The sequence below is a fragment of the Takifugu rubripes genome, chromosome 11, assembly GCF_901000725.2.
Source record: "Takifugu rubripes chromosome 11, fTakRub1.2, whole genome shotgun sequence".
Lineage (NCBI taxonomy): Eukaryota > Metazoa > Chordata > Actinopteri > Tetraodontiformes > Tetraodontidae > Takifugu > Takifugu rubripes.
The window spans coordinates 12,442,570-12,458,634 of NC_042295.1; the positions used below are offsets into that span (position 1 = coordinate 12,442,570).

The 16,065-nt window shown below is 41.7% G+C and overlaps 2 protein-coding genes across 7 annotated transcripts in view; one reads left to right on the top strand and one right to left on the bottom strand.

Moving 5' to 3' along the window:
- nbeab (neurobeachin b) overlaps positions 1 to 16,065 on the top strand; it is a 116,871-nt gene that overhangs the window by 69,723 nt on the left and 31,083 nt on the right. For all 6 annotated transcript variants that reach the window (XM_011608593.2, XM_029844292.1, XM_029844293.1 and 3 more), the window contains exon 41: positions 2,879 to 3,015. In XM_011608593.2, coding sequence (XP_011606895.2) covers positions 2,879 to 3,015 — 137 coding nt within the window. The remainder of the gene's footprint in view (positions 1 to 2,878; positions 3,016 to 16,065) is intronic.
- On the bottom strand, positions 3,462 to 5,792 carry mab21l1 (mab-21-like 1). Its single transcript, XM_003968572.3, has one exon. The coding sequence runs from the start codon at positions 5,339 to 5,341 to the stop codon at positions 4,262 to 4,264; it is 1,080 nt and encodes a 359-aa protein (XP_003968621.2). The 5' UTR covers positions 5,342 to 5,792; the 3' UTR covers positions 3,462 to 4,261.

Sequence of the window (16,065 nt, forward strand, 5' to 3'; positions counted from 1 at the left end):
TCTACATGTCCATAAATTACAATAACAACACCAGGTTCATTGTATACATTATCCCAAGCTCACTATATAAAATTCTGTTTGAACTAGGGTACTGCTGAGTGGTGAAATTCTCCAAGGTTTTTTTTCCCCAGCCTGCCAGCTGAACCCTGGACTGCCCCATCAAATGACCTACAAAGCTCTGAAATCTATTCTATTCCCATCATTCCATATTATAAACACACTGGGAGTGACCATTTAAGTTAGATTTATAATGTGTGAGACCGGTTCTGTTGAATGTTTCAGCAAAGTTGTTTTCATTTTCTTACCAGTAGAGGAGCTTTGGTCTGCATCTAATCTCAAGCTTGAACTGCTTTAATGAGCGATCTGGGAGCAGACGCCTGTCAACAACAGTGTTCGTGGTGCCAGTCTTTGGGTCAGTCCCTGCTGCTGCTGCTGCCAAGAGCAAGGCTGTTACACTCAGGGGTCCAGGCATCTGTGGTTACTGAACCTATGTTTAGCTTTCCTACCCAGCAAACACTGAAAATGTTTTTCCCTCCCTAAAATGGTGGTGGGTTTTTTGAAACCAAATTTGTGTAATAGAATAGACACCGGAATCTAGAGAGACAAGGAGTATCAGCCTGTCAAGTACGATCTATTTGTTTGAATGGTTGCCTGGCATACTGTGTGTAGCATTGTTTATGAGCCAAAATCGGTTTGCTGTGCCATAATTTAGCATCTCTGTCCCCGTGCTAGTCTTTATTTACAATACTGATCCTTTGAACAATGGCTTGTTTATGGAACAATAAATCAAACGTTAAATTCCTGAGAGTCGGGAGAAGATGGTTCCACTGTCAGCATTTGCAGCTTTTCGCAGGCTTTCTTAATATAAACAATTAAAGTGTTGTCAGTCATATAAAAATTAAATAAAAAAGGAAGTGTAACTGCAGCCTTGTTAATGAATTATGAAAACGATTCAAGTTTATATGTTGATGGGGGGGGGGGGGGGGCGGCAATGCTTAATGACTTGTATGAACACTTTATCGCAAATACTTACAGTACATGTTATGGCTGCATGCGCATGTGTATTCAGTGCATGAGCACAGTGGTAGCTCTCAGCTACATGGATTTAGACATACAAAATTAAGCATTCTGACTTATATCTATTCCATTCTATTCCAGTAAATTCCTGATAAATTAAAACTATCTTCATAATATCTGTGTAAATTCTCAGTCATCCAGGTCATTGTATCCAAGGTAGTTTTCTCTGTCAACTGGACTGGGTTTCTTCTCTTGAAGACGTTTCGCCTTCTATCCAGAAGGCTTCATCAGTTCTGAAATCGCTGGGGAGAGAGCTTGAAAATATATAGCCCCTGTGGACCATTTGTATGCTAATGGGCTGTTTTCTCAAGCTCTCGCACCAACCGAAGGGTATCTTTCCCAAAATGTGATGCAAGATGTCTGTGTAAATTCTCAGTCATCCAGGTCATTGTATCCAAGGTAGTTTTCTCTGTCAACTATCACCAGCTATCTTCATAATAGTTTTCCCTAATTACTGCTGCAGAGAAAAGGGACTTTGTGTCACTTTTAAATCTATTTTTGTTGTATGAAAAAAATAACCTTAACTTGCATTTTATTAAAAATTAAGAGCCAGATAATAATTAACGTTTTTAGCTTTTATAGTGCACCACTCATCGTGTAACTTGGCCTTAATTTCATTATTCTCCTGTAAACATTTTAATGCCATATAGTCTAATTATAGAAGGATCCCTGAGGGGATTATAGCTAATCCTCTTCCTCCACATGAGCAGTAGATGCTGCAGCTAAATGCTTCAGGCATTGTCTCTCTCTCTCGGTGGAGTCCTTTTGGGCCATAATGCCTAGCGTTAGGTTTTAGATTGAATTGGTATCTAAAGAATGTTTATTTAACTGCAGGAGTTAATGCATTAAAAGGGTTATCTGATGATGTACGTGATAAATAATAACGATAATAATCATACCGTTCCACTGAATGTGCAATGCGGACTAAATTTTATGCAAATTTAATATAAATGGAGTATTTATTCCTCTGTAAGCATGCAGAATACAGCCTTACGTCTAGTGGCTGGTCGCATCAGCAGATTGAATCACCATTAATGGTCTCATACAAGGGGGGAAGAAAGACCCAGACAGTGCGCTTTGCTGTGCAGCCTGGAAGAGCGATGAAGGGGCGCCCTGGGAGTTGAGACCGAAATCCACTTGTATTCCTGTAACCCTATCGGCCATAATTGGCCTAGGAACGCAGATTAAGATTGATGAGACATTAAAGTGGCTCTTTGGAGTTTAAGGGATCGATAAATATCCCGATTTCAAGAGCTTTCGTTGGAGAGCAGACAAATCACTGTAACGGCGCACCGCAGTGACACTGATCTGAGAACATGGAGGATGAGGGAGGGAGGAGACTGGAATAAAGATGTGATCACTATCAGCTGCCAGGGTCACAAACGCACCTCAAAATCAACCGTGATTTTGAATTATGAATAAAGATATGCCTTCTATTTTCTGACCATTTATAAAAAAACAAAAAAAAAAACCCCTCTGTGTTTGTAATTAAGCCTGGGCTATTCATGGTAATTGCCCGCGTCACCGGATCGCTGCATTTTATTGTGCATCACTGATTTACAAGATGGCACACAAATACGACCACAGATGTTAAGAGGGGGGAAAGAACTGTATTATTTGCTTGTAAAAAAAAAAATCGACTTGGTTAAAATTGAATATTTTCATTGTTTTGTCATTTCCTAATTGCTGCCCGCGTGAGTCTCCGTTAGTTGTTTTCAGTCTCAGAAAAGCCCCGATTTATTCTGTATAAATCTTAATATTTTACGCGTTACTGATAATGCGCGGCGGTGCCCCTCTGCAGGCCCGGTGGTCCTGAGCAGCCCAGCCCAGCTCGTTGCCCCTGTGCTGGTGGCCCGGGGGACTTTGTCCATCACCACCAGCGAAATGTACTTCGAGGTGGATGAAGATGATCCCGCGTTCAAAAGGGCCGACGCAAAGGTAAGAATACAGGGGGAAAGGTTGGAAGAGGTTTCCTTCTTTAAGTCTACCACCTCTGACTTTAGTTAAGCATTTTTGAATAAACCCTTATAAACGCCAATTTTACACATTTTTTCCACACGCGACAATAAAATCGTCTGCATTGGCCACCCTAGTTTAATTTCAGTCATGGCATTTTCTTTTTGAGAATTCATCTTAGATTTTGCTCGCTATTTTTGTATTTCCCCACTTTTATGAACATGTAAAATTGCCAAAAATCTGTCAGGTCTCTAGTTATTTTTAACTAAAATTGCGAATGTAAGTTATTTCACATACGTTTGTCTCAGCATGCCAAACTAACTATATAACAAAAGGAAAGCGTCAGACCGTGAAATTAAGGATTATATTCTTGGTATGTTACGCCTGATGGCTCAAACACGTTTAATAAAATCATAATGGGACACAAGTATAAAACAGGTCGTTTTATTAGCTCTTTAAATTAGATCAGAGACAAAGATTTAAAAAAAAATCAGGTCACAGATGTTATACTCCAGTGTATTTCAAGTGCATTTTTTTTCAAAACTGTAATATATATATACTTTATATTCATTTTTTTATCATGTAGGCTTACTCATGATAGTGGAAAAACAGTCAAAATATGCGCGTGGTTTAAATAATTCAAGTAAATTTGGTGGAATGATTTCAATGTAACAAATGTCGCCTATCAAAATGTAAACTTTCAAAAAGATGAGTGAAACAGACGAGTCAGACTCCCACTGATGCAAATATAAATTAATACAGATTCTAGCAGATAAAGAAAAGGGTCCAGGAGGAGATTTAAGGAGGTGGATCCTATTAACGTGTCACAGAACAACATCCACAATTTCAGACCACTTGAATCACAAGCTATGAATGTATTTACAGTATAAAATGTACAGATGTTTTTCGTTTTATTTCCTTTTCCAAATGCTGTCGCGGGGCTTTGTTTTAAATCTGGGATTTAGGCAACCGTGTTGCAATAGACTGCTTTGTAGCCAATAATTTATTTATTTTTTTACACCACCAAAGAGGGCAGAATATAAAAACTAACTTGTCATAAAAAAATCATCCTGTAACAGACGAAGCCAAAACATATTCAACAACAGAGGACAGCCACACTTCACAAGACTGGAAACTGATTGGCAATATTCTTTTATGTCCGTGTTTATGGAGTGCTTGTCAGGCCTTTTACGCATTTTTTGTACCAAGTGAACTTGCACATTTTACCTCAGAGTTTCTCCAAGCTTTTGGGGTTGGTCAGTATTTCTCTTGCCAGTCGCCAAGTCTGTTTGGCCGCGTTCTCAAGAGCAGAGTGAGGCTTTCCTTGAAACAGGTCTAAATTGGGCAGGAAATAATGCGGGCACCTTCTGCACTGCAAACACGAAATAAGCTGCAATAATATCCCGTTCAGGCGGTCACCGAGGCAGTTCTCATCCCAGTCCGACTCCCTGGGATGCTTCTCACACTCGTAGGAAATCAAAGTTTTCATGTGGTAGTTGTTCAGAGGTTGCCCGGGCAGTTCCAGGTGACGGTCGCGCAACGCTTTGAGGACTGACAAACATTTCTTTCGGCATCCACCCAAGAGGAGCCGGTTCTCGGCCTCTGCGAACTGCAAGACCCAGGCGTCACTCTCCGCCGAGCTCTGTTTGCCGTTCAGAGAGTAACACTCTTTGGATAAAAGATTGAAGCCTTCTGCTTTCACTTCTGCCACTCGGTTTGGTCCCGGCCAGGGGATGTGCGGCAGAGGCCAGTGCGCTGCGCTTCGCGGCCAGATCCCGGTGCACTTGAACGCCGGGGTGATTTGCACCACGTATCTGTCTCTAATGCGCAACTTGACTTCACTCGTGTCAGCGACCATTTTGACAACATCTCTGTAGCTGCATTTATCCACAGCCTGAGCGACCAGCGTCTGGAATCTGGAGCGGATCTTGCGCGCAGAGAGGTAACCGGAGGCTGTGATGAATTCTACCCACAGAGACATGCTTCTCTTGCGGCCGTCGCTGAGTTTCAGCACGGCGCAGCCCGGCAGAGACCCGTCATCCACGAAGTTGAATACTCCCATCTGGTTCAGATAGAGCACCACCTCGAACTCGGTGGGCGAAATGACCTCCAGTCCCTCGAAACGATTATCCATTTCGCTGAGAGAGCTGATGAAGCGGGGTTCCTGCACCTCGACCTCCTTCAGGACATCCGATACCACCTTGCATACCTCCCGGATGGTCTTGGAGATGGCGGCTTTGCGTGCCTGGCATTTCTCGTTGTAATATTTGTTTAGATGATAGACCAGTTTCGCCTGGGCGGCTATCATATTAGGGCAGAGATCCGGGTTATACACCGGAGTCTCGCAGTAAGCCGAGGGATCCAACGCGGCTGTTTGTACGGGAGCCAATTTTAGAGAAGAAAGAAAACTGGTTAGAAAGAAAAAAAATGTCAACAAGACGGGTTTTTTAAAAGTGCGCTCCGGGCACTGGCGTAAAAATAATGTCACAACATTCAGCACCGTTGTTTCTCAAACTGCAATGAAGTGCTCGAAGCAAATCCTCGATTTTAGCAGGGTTGGAATGATTAAAAGTCCATTTCGGGCTTGTGAGCGCTCAGTAGTTCAAAAATGTCTTCAGCTTTTGCTCTGATCACTGTGCCTGTTAGGTGTCCGTGTAATTGCGCAGAGCGGACTGTGCCCTCCTGACGCAGACGTCCGGTGTTGCTGTGTTTTACAACACGCAGACGTACACACACTCACACACACACACACTCACACTCATTATTGCAAGGGAGGAGTTGAAGCCAAGGCGGCCAATCCCGGGGTGGTGCGTCATCGCTTCCCAGATTATCGACAACAAATTTGGCGTTTCATACAAGTAAAAAGCAGGTTGCGGAATATCGAGAAGCAGAGAGACACACACGCATTTTCAGAGGACAAAATATTTTTGTTGCCTTCCTCGGGTTTTTTTCTTTCTTGCTCAGAATCTGTTGCTTTTAAAAGAGCCACATTAGGCCTATTAAAGAGACGGCGTAGCGATTGTTTAAGGTCGCAGTTTTAGAGCAAAACGAAATATTTAATTCATGTATGTTAATTCAACGACTGCTCTTATTCTATACAAGGTGCTGCATGTCGGTTAAAATTATAATAAAGTGAGGTTTTAGTAGAGTTTGAAAATTGTTTTCATGCCATTATTAGTAAATTCTACATGACTAAAATAATTGGACATTTATTATGTTTAATAGCGAGTTACTGGGTTTTCTTTCCCAATTGGAGCAAATGCGCGTTTATTTATCTATTTTATTGTGTCATTGCATTTAAGACATTTAAGTTTTGGTCACGTCTGAAAATAAAAGCAGAGCATGTTAGCCGCAGTCTGTAACGCGTTTTTCCAGGAGACAAATTTAAATATTAGTCAAAATGTAATAGCGAAAATTCTTTATGTGCGTATATTTTCAAAAAGTTAAAATTAACCACCTAACCCTACTAATGCTGGTTTAAGTCTTTTTTTAAAAATGTATGCCTTTCTTACAATTACAATTATAACTCTTTAAAATGTAATTAAGTTACCTAAAGTTATTTTCGACATTGCTAACAACAGCAAAAATCTATTTTTTCTACAGTAAAGTTTTATTTTCTTTTTTTCTATGATATTATAATAACAGCCTATACAATAATAATGAATTCACTCACTTCACTGGCACTTAATCTCACATGATACAGTGTAGTCTTTGAAGAGGACTTCAAAAAGATAATGTGGTGCAGATCAGATAAGGAACACAAAGGCATTTACACTCTGCTCCACCAGTCAGAACTGCAGAAGACCAGACATTATGAGGGCAAACCAGCACACGTCAGCTCTGACTTTACATGGATACAAATGAGCAGGAAGGAACCTGATAGACAGGTGACTCCAATTATTAGGAGTTTTAAAAAAAATAAAAATATATATATATATATATATATAATAATAAAAATCACTTCTGTATTGTATGGGACATTTTGCTGTGGTGAGAGGGAGCTAAAAGCCACTTCCCTTCCCATGCTTTTCTCCTCCTCTGGCCCAGCAGGTACTACTTGTCTTTATTGAAACCAGATTGGCCTGAAATCTTGCAGTTTCTTGCTTCATGTCACCTCACGAGTTTGGGCTTCAGCTTTTGGTCGTCCATATGCGTGATAGAAAGGGGGATTTTCATTGAGATTATCACCTCTTAATCTAAAGCATGTGTCTGTGCAGATCTCACAGTAACTCAACCTGCTTTGCTGTTCAAAGGCTCCACAGTTGCCAGGTCCAGCACGAGACAATGCAGTCTTTAGTCATATCTTTACCATTACAACATTGAAAGCTGTGTTGCTTTAGTCACCTTCCTGTTTGGCTATTAGAGGCCTCCCAATTATGATAGATGGAAGTGAGATTCCATCAAGGCCTGTTTCTGACCAAATGAAATTCATGCATGATGGCGTAAATCAATACAGTGGCTCCTACTTTCCCCAGTTTTGCATGAGCATGTGACCCTGCTTTGAAGAGCTCTTTTTTTCCCATTTATTCTCTCATCCATTTTCCCCTCTGTCCTCTTTTTTGGTGGGATTGATCATCCTGCTAATATGGTTGATGGTCAGTAGATGTCTGGTGGCTGAAAATGTCCTTCTGATGAAGGAACGCGCGCTCCAAGTTATTCAAATTGGCTGTGTACCTTGTTAGAAACCAGGTCACACGTGTAAACATTTTATTATTTCAGAATATGCTGTAATTTTACAAATAATACTCTAACTATCTTAAAGATAGGATGCAATTTACTAACAGTAGAATTTAGTGTATTAAAGTAAAACTAAAAAAAAACTGATATGATTTATATTGAAACAATACAGTTAATCACATTTACATAAGATCTTTTGCATGTTTTCAATAATTGACTGCACTCTTTTATTTGTAGGAAATATAATCAAAAGTCATATCCCATGTGAAGGGAATTTTTCAGCCTGCCCCAAGCTTGTATGCAGATTAATCCAAGTGGCTTTAATAGGATGACATTTCTATATAAATCAGATTAAAAGCAGAGACACGTCAAGACTGACATTAACACTGCCTCTCAAACTGTGAGAATAATATCCTTTAATCTCTGATCGCTGCTGATGCTGACACATTTCCTGTAATTTTATTACTGGCAAAATTAAATTGTCATTGAGATTTTCAATAACAAAACATTATTATTCCAAGCAATATGGGCTCTCGGTAGGAGGCAAGTTAATTTCTGGACGCAGGGCTGCACTGAAGACCCCCTTTGGATGGTGTCCATTCATTTGTTTTGTTCTCTGCCATGTATTAGTCATGTCCCTGGAAGAAATCAGAAGGCTGAGACACATTGCCAGAGGCTCCCAGAGTTGCTCAAGTGAACAGCTCACCAGGATCTCTTCACAGTAAACACTCAAAAAAAGGACAGAAATAAAAACCAAGCCAAAATCATTAGAATTAATATTTACAAAAAAAAAACAAAGATGGAGGAGCACAAGTTACCAAATCTAATTGATTGCCTCAGTTTCATCCCCCCCCCCCCCATTCTGCAATATGGTACTCGTGTCAACCTTTGTGATGAATTACAGCATGCATTTGCATGAATTTAGGCTGACTACAATCCAGTTATTTTTGCTAGAACTACCAATAACAAAACTCTCACAAAACAAAAATACAGCTGTGGATTGTGATCAGTAAAGATTTTTAGTCCTGCAGATGTGGCAGATACGTGCAGTAATCAGGCACACTCACCCCCCCCCCCCCCCCCCAGGGTTTAGGATTGCTTTATTCAGCAGGCTTTGTTCGGTTATTTTTCGCACTGATGCAGACTCAAATAATTGACTAGTTTATTTACAAACCTTCCTGTCCACGTGCATTTATCAGCAAAACTATATGTCTGGTTTCCACCTTGCCTGGGTCCAAGGCAACAACCGGGCAGCAGGAACGACGTGATTAATCATAATGTCCGCAAGATGTTTGACATCTCAAAGTGGGCGCTGTAATCATCTGCCTACTGACCCCATGATGCTCATCTACTGTCCTCTCTCCTGTCCTTTTTCAGTAATTTTAAAAGGCAGTTTAAGCGCGCCGTCTACACCCACATATCAATGGGATGCCTGAGTAGGTCATTGCACTGGAACAAAGAGTAGTGGGTTGGTAGCTTATTGTATACTCGGGGATGTTGGTAATCAAACGACGCCGGTGACGAAATTAGGCAACGTCGCCTAAATAAGGGATGAAGGGTTCATAATTGCCAGTCCTACAGATCTGAAGTGCCGGGTGCCAACTGTCAGAGCCGGGCTAATGATGACAAATGTCTCTGTATGCAGATTGCTGTAGCAGTGCTGGTGCATGGCTGAGAAAGAGCAGGAAAATACAGAAGACCTCATAACAGAAAGCTTTTGCGCACATATTTAATGACCTACATGGAAATGTTGTGACCAAACTGATGAGTTTCCTTTGGAATTAGTGCATCTGGAAGCTGCTTTCAAATGAAAGAACCATATAACACATAAACTATTAAAAATATGTAATAGCATTGGCTTCCTTAACTTCATGGAGCTACAATCTTCTGCTTTCAGTAATAAAACTTATTCATAGCAATATGCATGCATGGATCAGCTTTGTTCCATTTAGGTTTTTTTTTTAATAGATTTTGTTTGGTTTTTAAAAAAAAACAAAAAACCCTTTCATGGCTGTTCAAGATGTGTGATGCAGAAGTGCCCTTGCTGTTACTCTGACTGCAAAATCTGCGGCTGTTCCTACTTAACATTGTTGCTAAACTGTTGTTGGTTAACATGGGTTCAGAAAAAAGTTTTTAAAGTGCGTTTGATTCCAACCACATTTTGTAGCAGAGAGCCATAAATCTGATTTCACTTACTGTGACGCAAGACTCACGCTAATAAAAGAGCAAACACAGAGTGTTGCTGGGCCAGATTTCCCCAATTTGTTGCATGAATGGCTTTTGAAAGGGGTGCCTCTTTGTACAAAAGGAGTCTCGTCTTTGTTTGCTTTTGCCCCATCTGTGTCATCTGGTGGTCTGTGCAAGTGGGTGGTGTCTCGGGGTGCTCCCCAGCAGCGATGCCAGTTGTTTTATGGACTCGGTGGAGTGGTGCGGGGAGTTCATAAGTTGGCTGGCCCATTGTGTTCCGAGCCCAGCTGACACGTGTGAATTGACTCCAGCATATTGACAGATCATTTCCATTAATGAATCAGAGGAGTCTGCCTTGTTTTGCTCTGTGATTTATGCCCTTGTTTCATCGTCCTCTTAGCTCGGGGTTAGCGATCGACCTTTTGAATGACTCAGCCAGAATGGAAGAGGAGGGAAGTTGAGTTCAGGTCTTTTTCTTGCATATTGGACATAGTTTAAGAGGTTCAACATGATGTTTTAGGAGTTTTTCTACAAATGTTTTTAGTTATAGTAATCACAATATTGATTTAGTTTAGATGATCCTTGTCACTAAAAATAGTTTAGATAATCCTTGTCACTATAAATGCTTTTATTAGGCTTCTCTTCGCAGGCTGCTAAATATTAAAGGGTTTATAGTGTCTTAATTGGTCGTGGTGCTGCACGTCTGCATCATCAGTTCAAGGTGATGGTCGCATACTGGTCACAGTGGTACCATCAACTCCACCACTGCTTCCACATGGAAGGCACATTTGCTCGCTACCATTTCATGCTGCTGTCACCCTCCCTTCAAAGACGGAGGAGAAAGCGGGGAGGTGATAAGTAAAGGAGGGAAAGAGGGAGGCTCGCCCTGAGCGGATGCGAGACAAAGATGGCTGTAAAGACATTTTGTCTACTTTCATTAGTTCTGGTGGTGGTGAGCGTCGCTGAATATTAGCCTATTACTGGCAAAGCCTCACATTATGGCGAACAGACGGCGAGCATGTCACAATCAAATCAAGCCCACCTCATTTCCATCTTCCTCAGTGAGGAAGAGGGACATATGGGGCAGGGTGCCAATTGCTTATTTTATATGGTAATTATTAACATCCTTGAAACCATGTTATGCGGTAGGTGTGTCTCAGCTGTCACAAAGTTTATTTCGCATTTGCACATGCTGGATCTTCAGTAAGGATAAGATATAATGTAAGATTTAATGTTCAGTCATAGTGACGGTGTAATAGTTTTGACCAAGTGATTGTCTTTTGATAAACTTGAGGTTTGTTTTGCTGTTTTGCCACGAAAAGCACATTGTTAGAGCTAACCTGAGACTGCCGCTAATGCCACTGTGAGTGTTGTTTTGTCCCGCTGAGCTTTCATCTGTTGGACTCATTACGGCAGTCATCTCGCTGGGCACCAGCAGAGCAGCACAAGAGATGGGCTCCCCATGAAAGAGCCATGATAGATGAAGAAGTGCTGATGTGCTGTTTTCTTGCCTCCAGGCTTTCACCTGCTCAGGAACAGCCCCAAGGCAGGAGGAAGCAGGATGCTCTAATCAACTACTGCGAGACTGGAGTGCTGAAGTCAGGCTGTATTGCTTATTCACTGCTGCTATACAGCAGATGGTTAAAAAAAAAAAGAGGAAAACATCAATTTTTAGTGAATAGTCTCAAAGTAATTGATTTCAAAGTGTAAAGGGTAAATAAAGCCACTGGAAATTGATGGATCCATTTAAACTGTACACTGTTCTAAATTATTAATTTGGAATATTTTCGATTTGAGCCACTTTCTCTGTCTTGGCGGGCGCGGGAGGTGTCTAAGCAGGGAGCGCAGTAGTGGGGCAAGAGCGCGTCTGCTGCTGACACCATCTAACGAAGGGAGGATTAGGAGTTTACAGAGGCAGTAATATGATAGGTCAAAAAGAGGAGGCACTCCTCCGCAGCGCTTGGCTCTGTAATGAATGATTGACTGGAAAAGGAGAAGCTGCCACTCGCTGGCTGAGTGCTCATCTTGACGCCTGCCGCACCGCTCCACAGCTCCCCTTGATCACGTTTCGCTGCTCCCTTCTCATCTAAGGCACCAGTCTGTGGGGAAAAGCTGCTTTCCCTCTTATTTTCCTCCCTAATTTACACATTTAAGACATTTTTGTTTGCTTATTTTCAATTCCTTCCTTTTTGGTCGTTGAGCCTCTTTCGTCCCACACGCGCGTGCACACACACACGCACACACCCCATCACCGTCATTTACAACCCTCCTTTCTCCTGTGTGCCTCCAGGCAGTGAACTAATTTCAGGTTCCATAATTGCAGTGTGTTGTACACCTGTCTGCTATTAATTCTCCCCTGACTCTCATTCGCCTCCTTAATGAGATATTATTGTAATTATTGTCATTATGGTATTTTCTGTAATGAACTTGATTGATATTTTTGTTATGGCACTGTTTACTCTCTATAATTATAGTGTAAATGCATCGAGGACTTTCCTAATTGTTGATAGTCTGAGGCTGTGATTAGGAGGGATTCTGGTTCACCCCTCAGGTGACCTCAGACCCTGTGTGTGCAGACTTTGTCTCGGGTGTAGACCAGTGAGCCCGGCAACCTGCTCCCTGCTGAATGGATCCCGCTTGTAGCCATTTTAAAATGGCAACAAAAGGCAACACAATGGCCAACAGTGGACGTTGTTTCAGCCTGTCTGTGAAAAACAAATAACATTTTGGTTAACGCACAAGGTGGAAAAGGTTTTGCCTACCCTCAATTTTCTCTGGTTATGGAAAAAAAAAGCTTTAATTTATGTTATTATATACTCTTAGGAATGTTAAAATCTCAGCTGAATGAAGGGTTCTTTTTCCCTCTTTGTAGCTCACAATCCAATTAAGACTTTAATAAGGGTCATGCACAGGAACTTCACACTGCAGGTCCGTTTCTTTTGGGTGCTTTTGGAGAATAGCACGGGGCTAAGGTCGGAAAGTGTCTTGTGCCCTGGCCAGTCACTGAAGCCGTCTGGGGAGCAAAGCTGATCTCTGTTACTCTGAAAGAAAAGTCGGAAGATATTCTGACACTGTTAGCCCAGTTGCCCAGCTGGCAACAATTATCAAAGCTTCAACTTTTTTCTCCCCCCTCCCCCCCCAATTTACTCCACTTAATCATTCTGCAATTTTATCCCAGAATTTCTGGTGTAGTATCTTACCTGAAAAATGGGGCACAGTAGAACCCATTTGGCTACAAGAACCCAAAAGGGCTTTATGTCTATGTTTCTCACTCGATCTTAAATCTTATCCTATAAGAAAACGTCGGTAGGAGAGCCTTAAACACGGACCCATCCAGCCTTTGTGTGTTTGTTCACATGCTGGGGTGCTTTGAGTGTTTGACAGCCGTTTAACTCCACACGACCCGGTTCTCAAGTGCCATCATTTGGGCGCTCTCGAATCCTGTTAGGAGCCATGATTACAATTCATGCACTCACTGCACTTCTTTGAAGAGGCATTGAAGGGAGCAAAGAAGGGTGCAGAGAGCCTGAGAGCGCCTTAGCGATACTGGCTCCTCCTCGGCGTGGAATCGGAGGCTTTCAGTAAGCGACCTGAATAGCACGACCAGCTTCCTCCAAATAAACTTGGAAACAACTGTGCTTCTAAATATCTGCAAAATCCTAAATGATATTAAATGTTTATTAATAACATCTTATGGCAATATTTTTTTTTTCATCTTTACAAATTCTTAAAAATGTAAACAGCTTATTGATTGAGGTGCGAATAAAGCAAATTCAATGACTTTCAGGGGGAAAAAAGAGAAGACCAGCGGGCCTAAAGCCTAATAGGTGCTTTAGTAATTTCTGAGTTTTCATTGCTTAATCCGTTCTGAAAAGCTGAGGAGAAGAAAGGCTGCAAATGGTTCTCAGTATTAATTTGATGTGACTTCTGTACAATAAGGGCTGTGGATCCCAGAAGCCCATTTCCAAGCTTACTTTCTTTCATCATCTCCAGCCCTTGGAACTTTTGCCTAAATGTTTCATGAAACCAAGGCTTTAAGCCTCTTTGGTATTCTGTCTTTATAACACTTAGTTTAAGACTATTATTACACCATGTTCAAGGCAAAGAAGCACATACAAACAGCGAAGCTGCCACTCCATTGTGTGAAACTTAAATTGATTTGGTACAACTGGGAGAGCACTTGTGTTAAAACACCCATTCTATGGCTCATTTGGCCCTGTTCATTGTGGAGGCTTGCAGATGCTAATGATGGTTGCTTTTCCTCCTTTTTAAAGACTTTAGCGCTTTCACTGCATTTACATGTTTCCATGATTTGTCCTCAGTATTATCAGTTATGTATTTAGAAAGAGCTCCATAGCATATATGCGTGTACAATGACATAAAAATAACTTGAGAAAATTAACTTTTATTAACTCCTGACTGGATTTAGTTTATTAGTGCCACTTGTTTGCTTACTTTTAAACTCCTCAGTCCCTTATTTCAATCTGGGTGTATTGAAGAAAAGGAACTCGGTTCAGGCAGATTTGTGAAAAACCTTGTTGTGTTGTCGGCTGAGTGATGAGAGAGGCAAGACTTGGTTCTTTATCAAAGAATCCTGTGATAATTTGCCTCTGGAAATTGTTGTCTTCCAGCTTTTGCTGCTGCTACTTTTGGGGCTTCCCCTACCCCCTTCCCTGATTTAAAAACTAATGTTAGGGGCATAAATGAAGTCAGCTGACTGCAGGACACACTGGGTCAGTGATCCTAGGGAAAACATCCTGCATTAATATGGTCTAATCCACTGCAATTAGTTAAATTACAGTAATCCGAGCAGCTTGTCAGAAACCTGGTCTTCCCCTGAAGAGCAAAGGTCCATAAAGCTACCCCACTGTTCCTTTCAACTAAATTTTGCAAGCTCTTCCATCTTTTTGATGATTGGATGGGCTCTTTCAATGATGTTCAGTGTTTTCCCCTTATCTGAGGTGTCTTCTGCGCCCCCGGGCTTTTCGCCTCCCTGCTAAGGTGGATCAGAATGATGTGAGAAATCGTAGCATGGGATAGATCCGTGCTGCACTCCTACGTGATTTTTATGAGAGAATATGATGCACGCTTACCATTGCTGGTTTCCCTGTGCCGTAGGATTAGCAGTAGTGAAAAGATTTAAACTATATAATTACATGAGGATAAAGGACAAATTATCTTGTGTATTCAACAGCCAGATTATCATACTCGAGACTCTGTTCTGCCCCAAGGGAAGAGCTCTGGATGACAAAGGGCCTTCATTAGCATAAATTTACAAGTGCTCTCATACTCAAGAGCTGATAAGAACCTGTTCCACCTTTGCTTTGGCCTTGAATGGCTTGTTGTGCTTTTGGCAATGACAGATAAGTCAGGGTAATTTCACTTTATGCCTGAAAATATGATGCTCCAGATTCTGGCTGTGTCTCGGAGGTGTCACCCGTGATAATCCTCAAAGAGCGTCCAGCAGAAAGGAGGTTGTGTGTTTTCTAGATGATATACAGCAAATGACAGAAGGAATTATTTAAAGGAGGACAAATCTGTAACATACTATTAAGCAATTTCCAGGGAATAACTGTAGATAAAAGGATAATGGATGGGGGTGTTGTTATTAGGCTGCTGATACGGAAATGCCACAGTAAAGGTAGAAAGACAAGATTAATTGAGGACGAGAGAGGCGCTCATTGCTCATCAGGCCCTTGAGTCCAACCACTCGCTATTTCGGTCCCTCTGCTCCTCTGTCTCTCCACCTTTCCATCCTCATTCCTTTTTTTCAATTCCCTGTTTTGCTTTGAACCCCACCCCCCACACCACCCCCACACCACCAAAAGGATTTAAGGCGATCATCTTGGGGCGCTCAGTGTCGGCTCGAGGAAGTTAGTACTGAGGCCAGGAAGATTTCAGTCATCTTAGGGCTGACAAGTCTAAGAAAAAAGTCCCATTAAGAAAAGCTTGCAGAAAAGACCCCATCCCAAATGACTGCATCCCTCCCCACAAGCTCCTTAGTGACGGCATCTTCAAGCTGTTTATCTGGATGATGTACTCAATAAGTGTCTTCATGTTTATGTCTGAGTGCGCCTGTATGTGGGTCAGTACTGTTTGCTTTCCTGTCAAATCGTTATGGTCTTTCTGAGGTGGAAATGCTGGAAGAATTATCGCCAATTTTCCAGC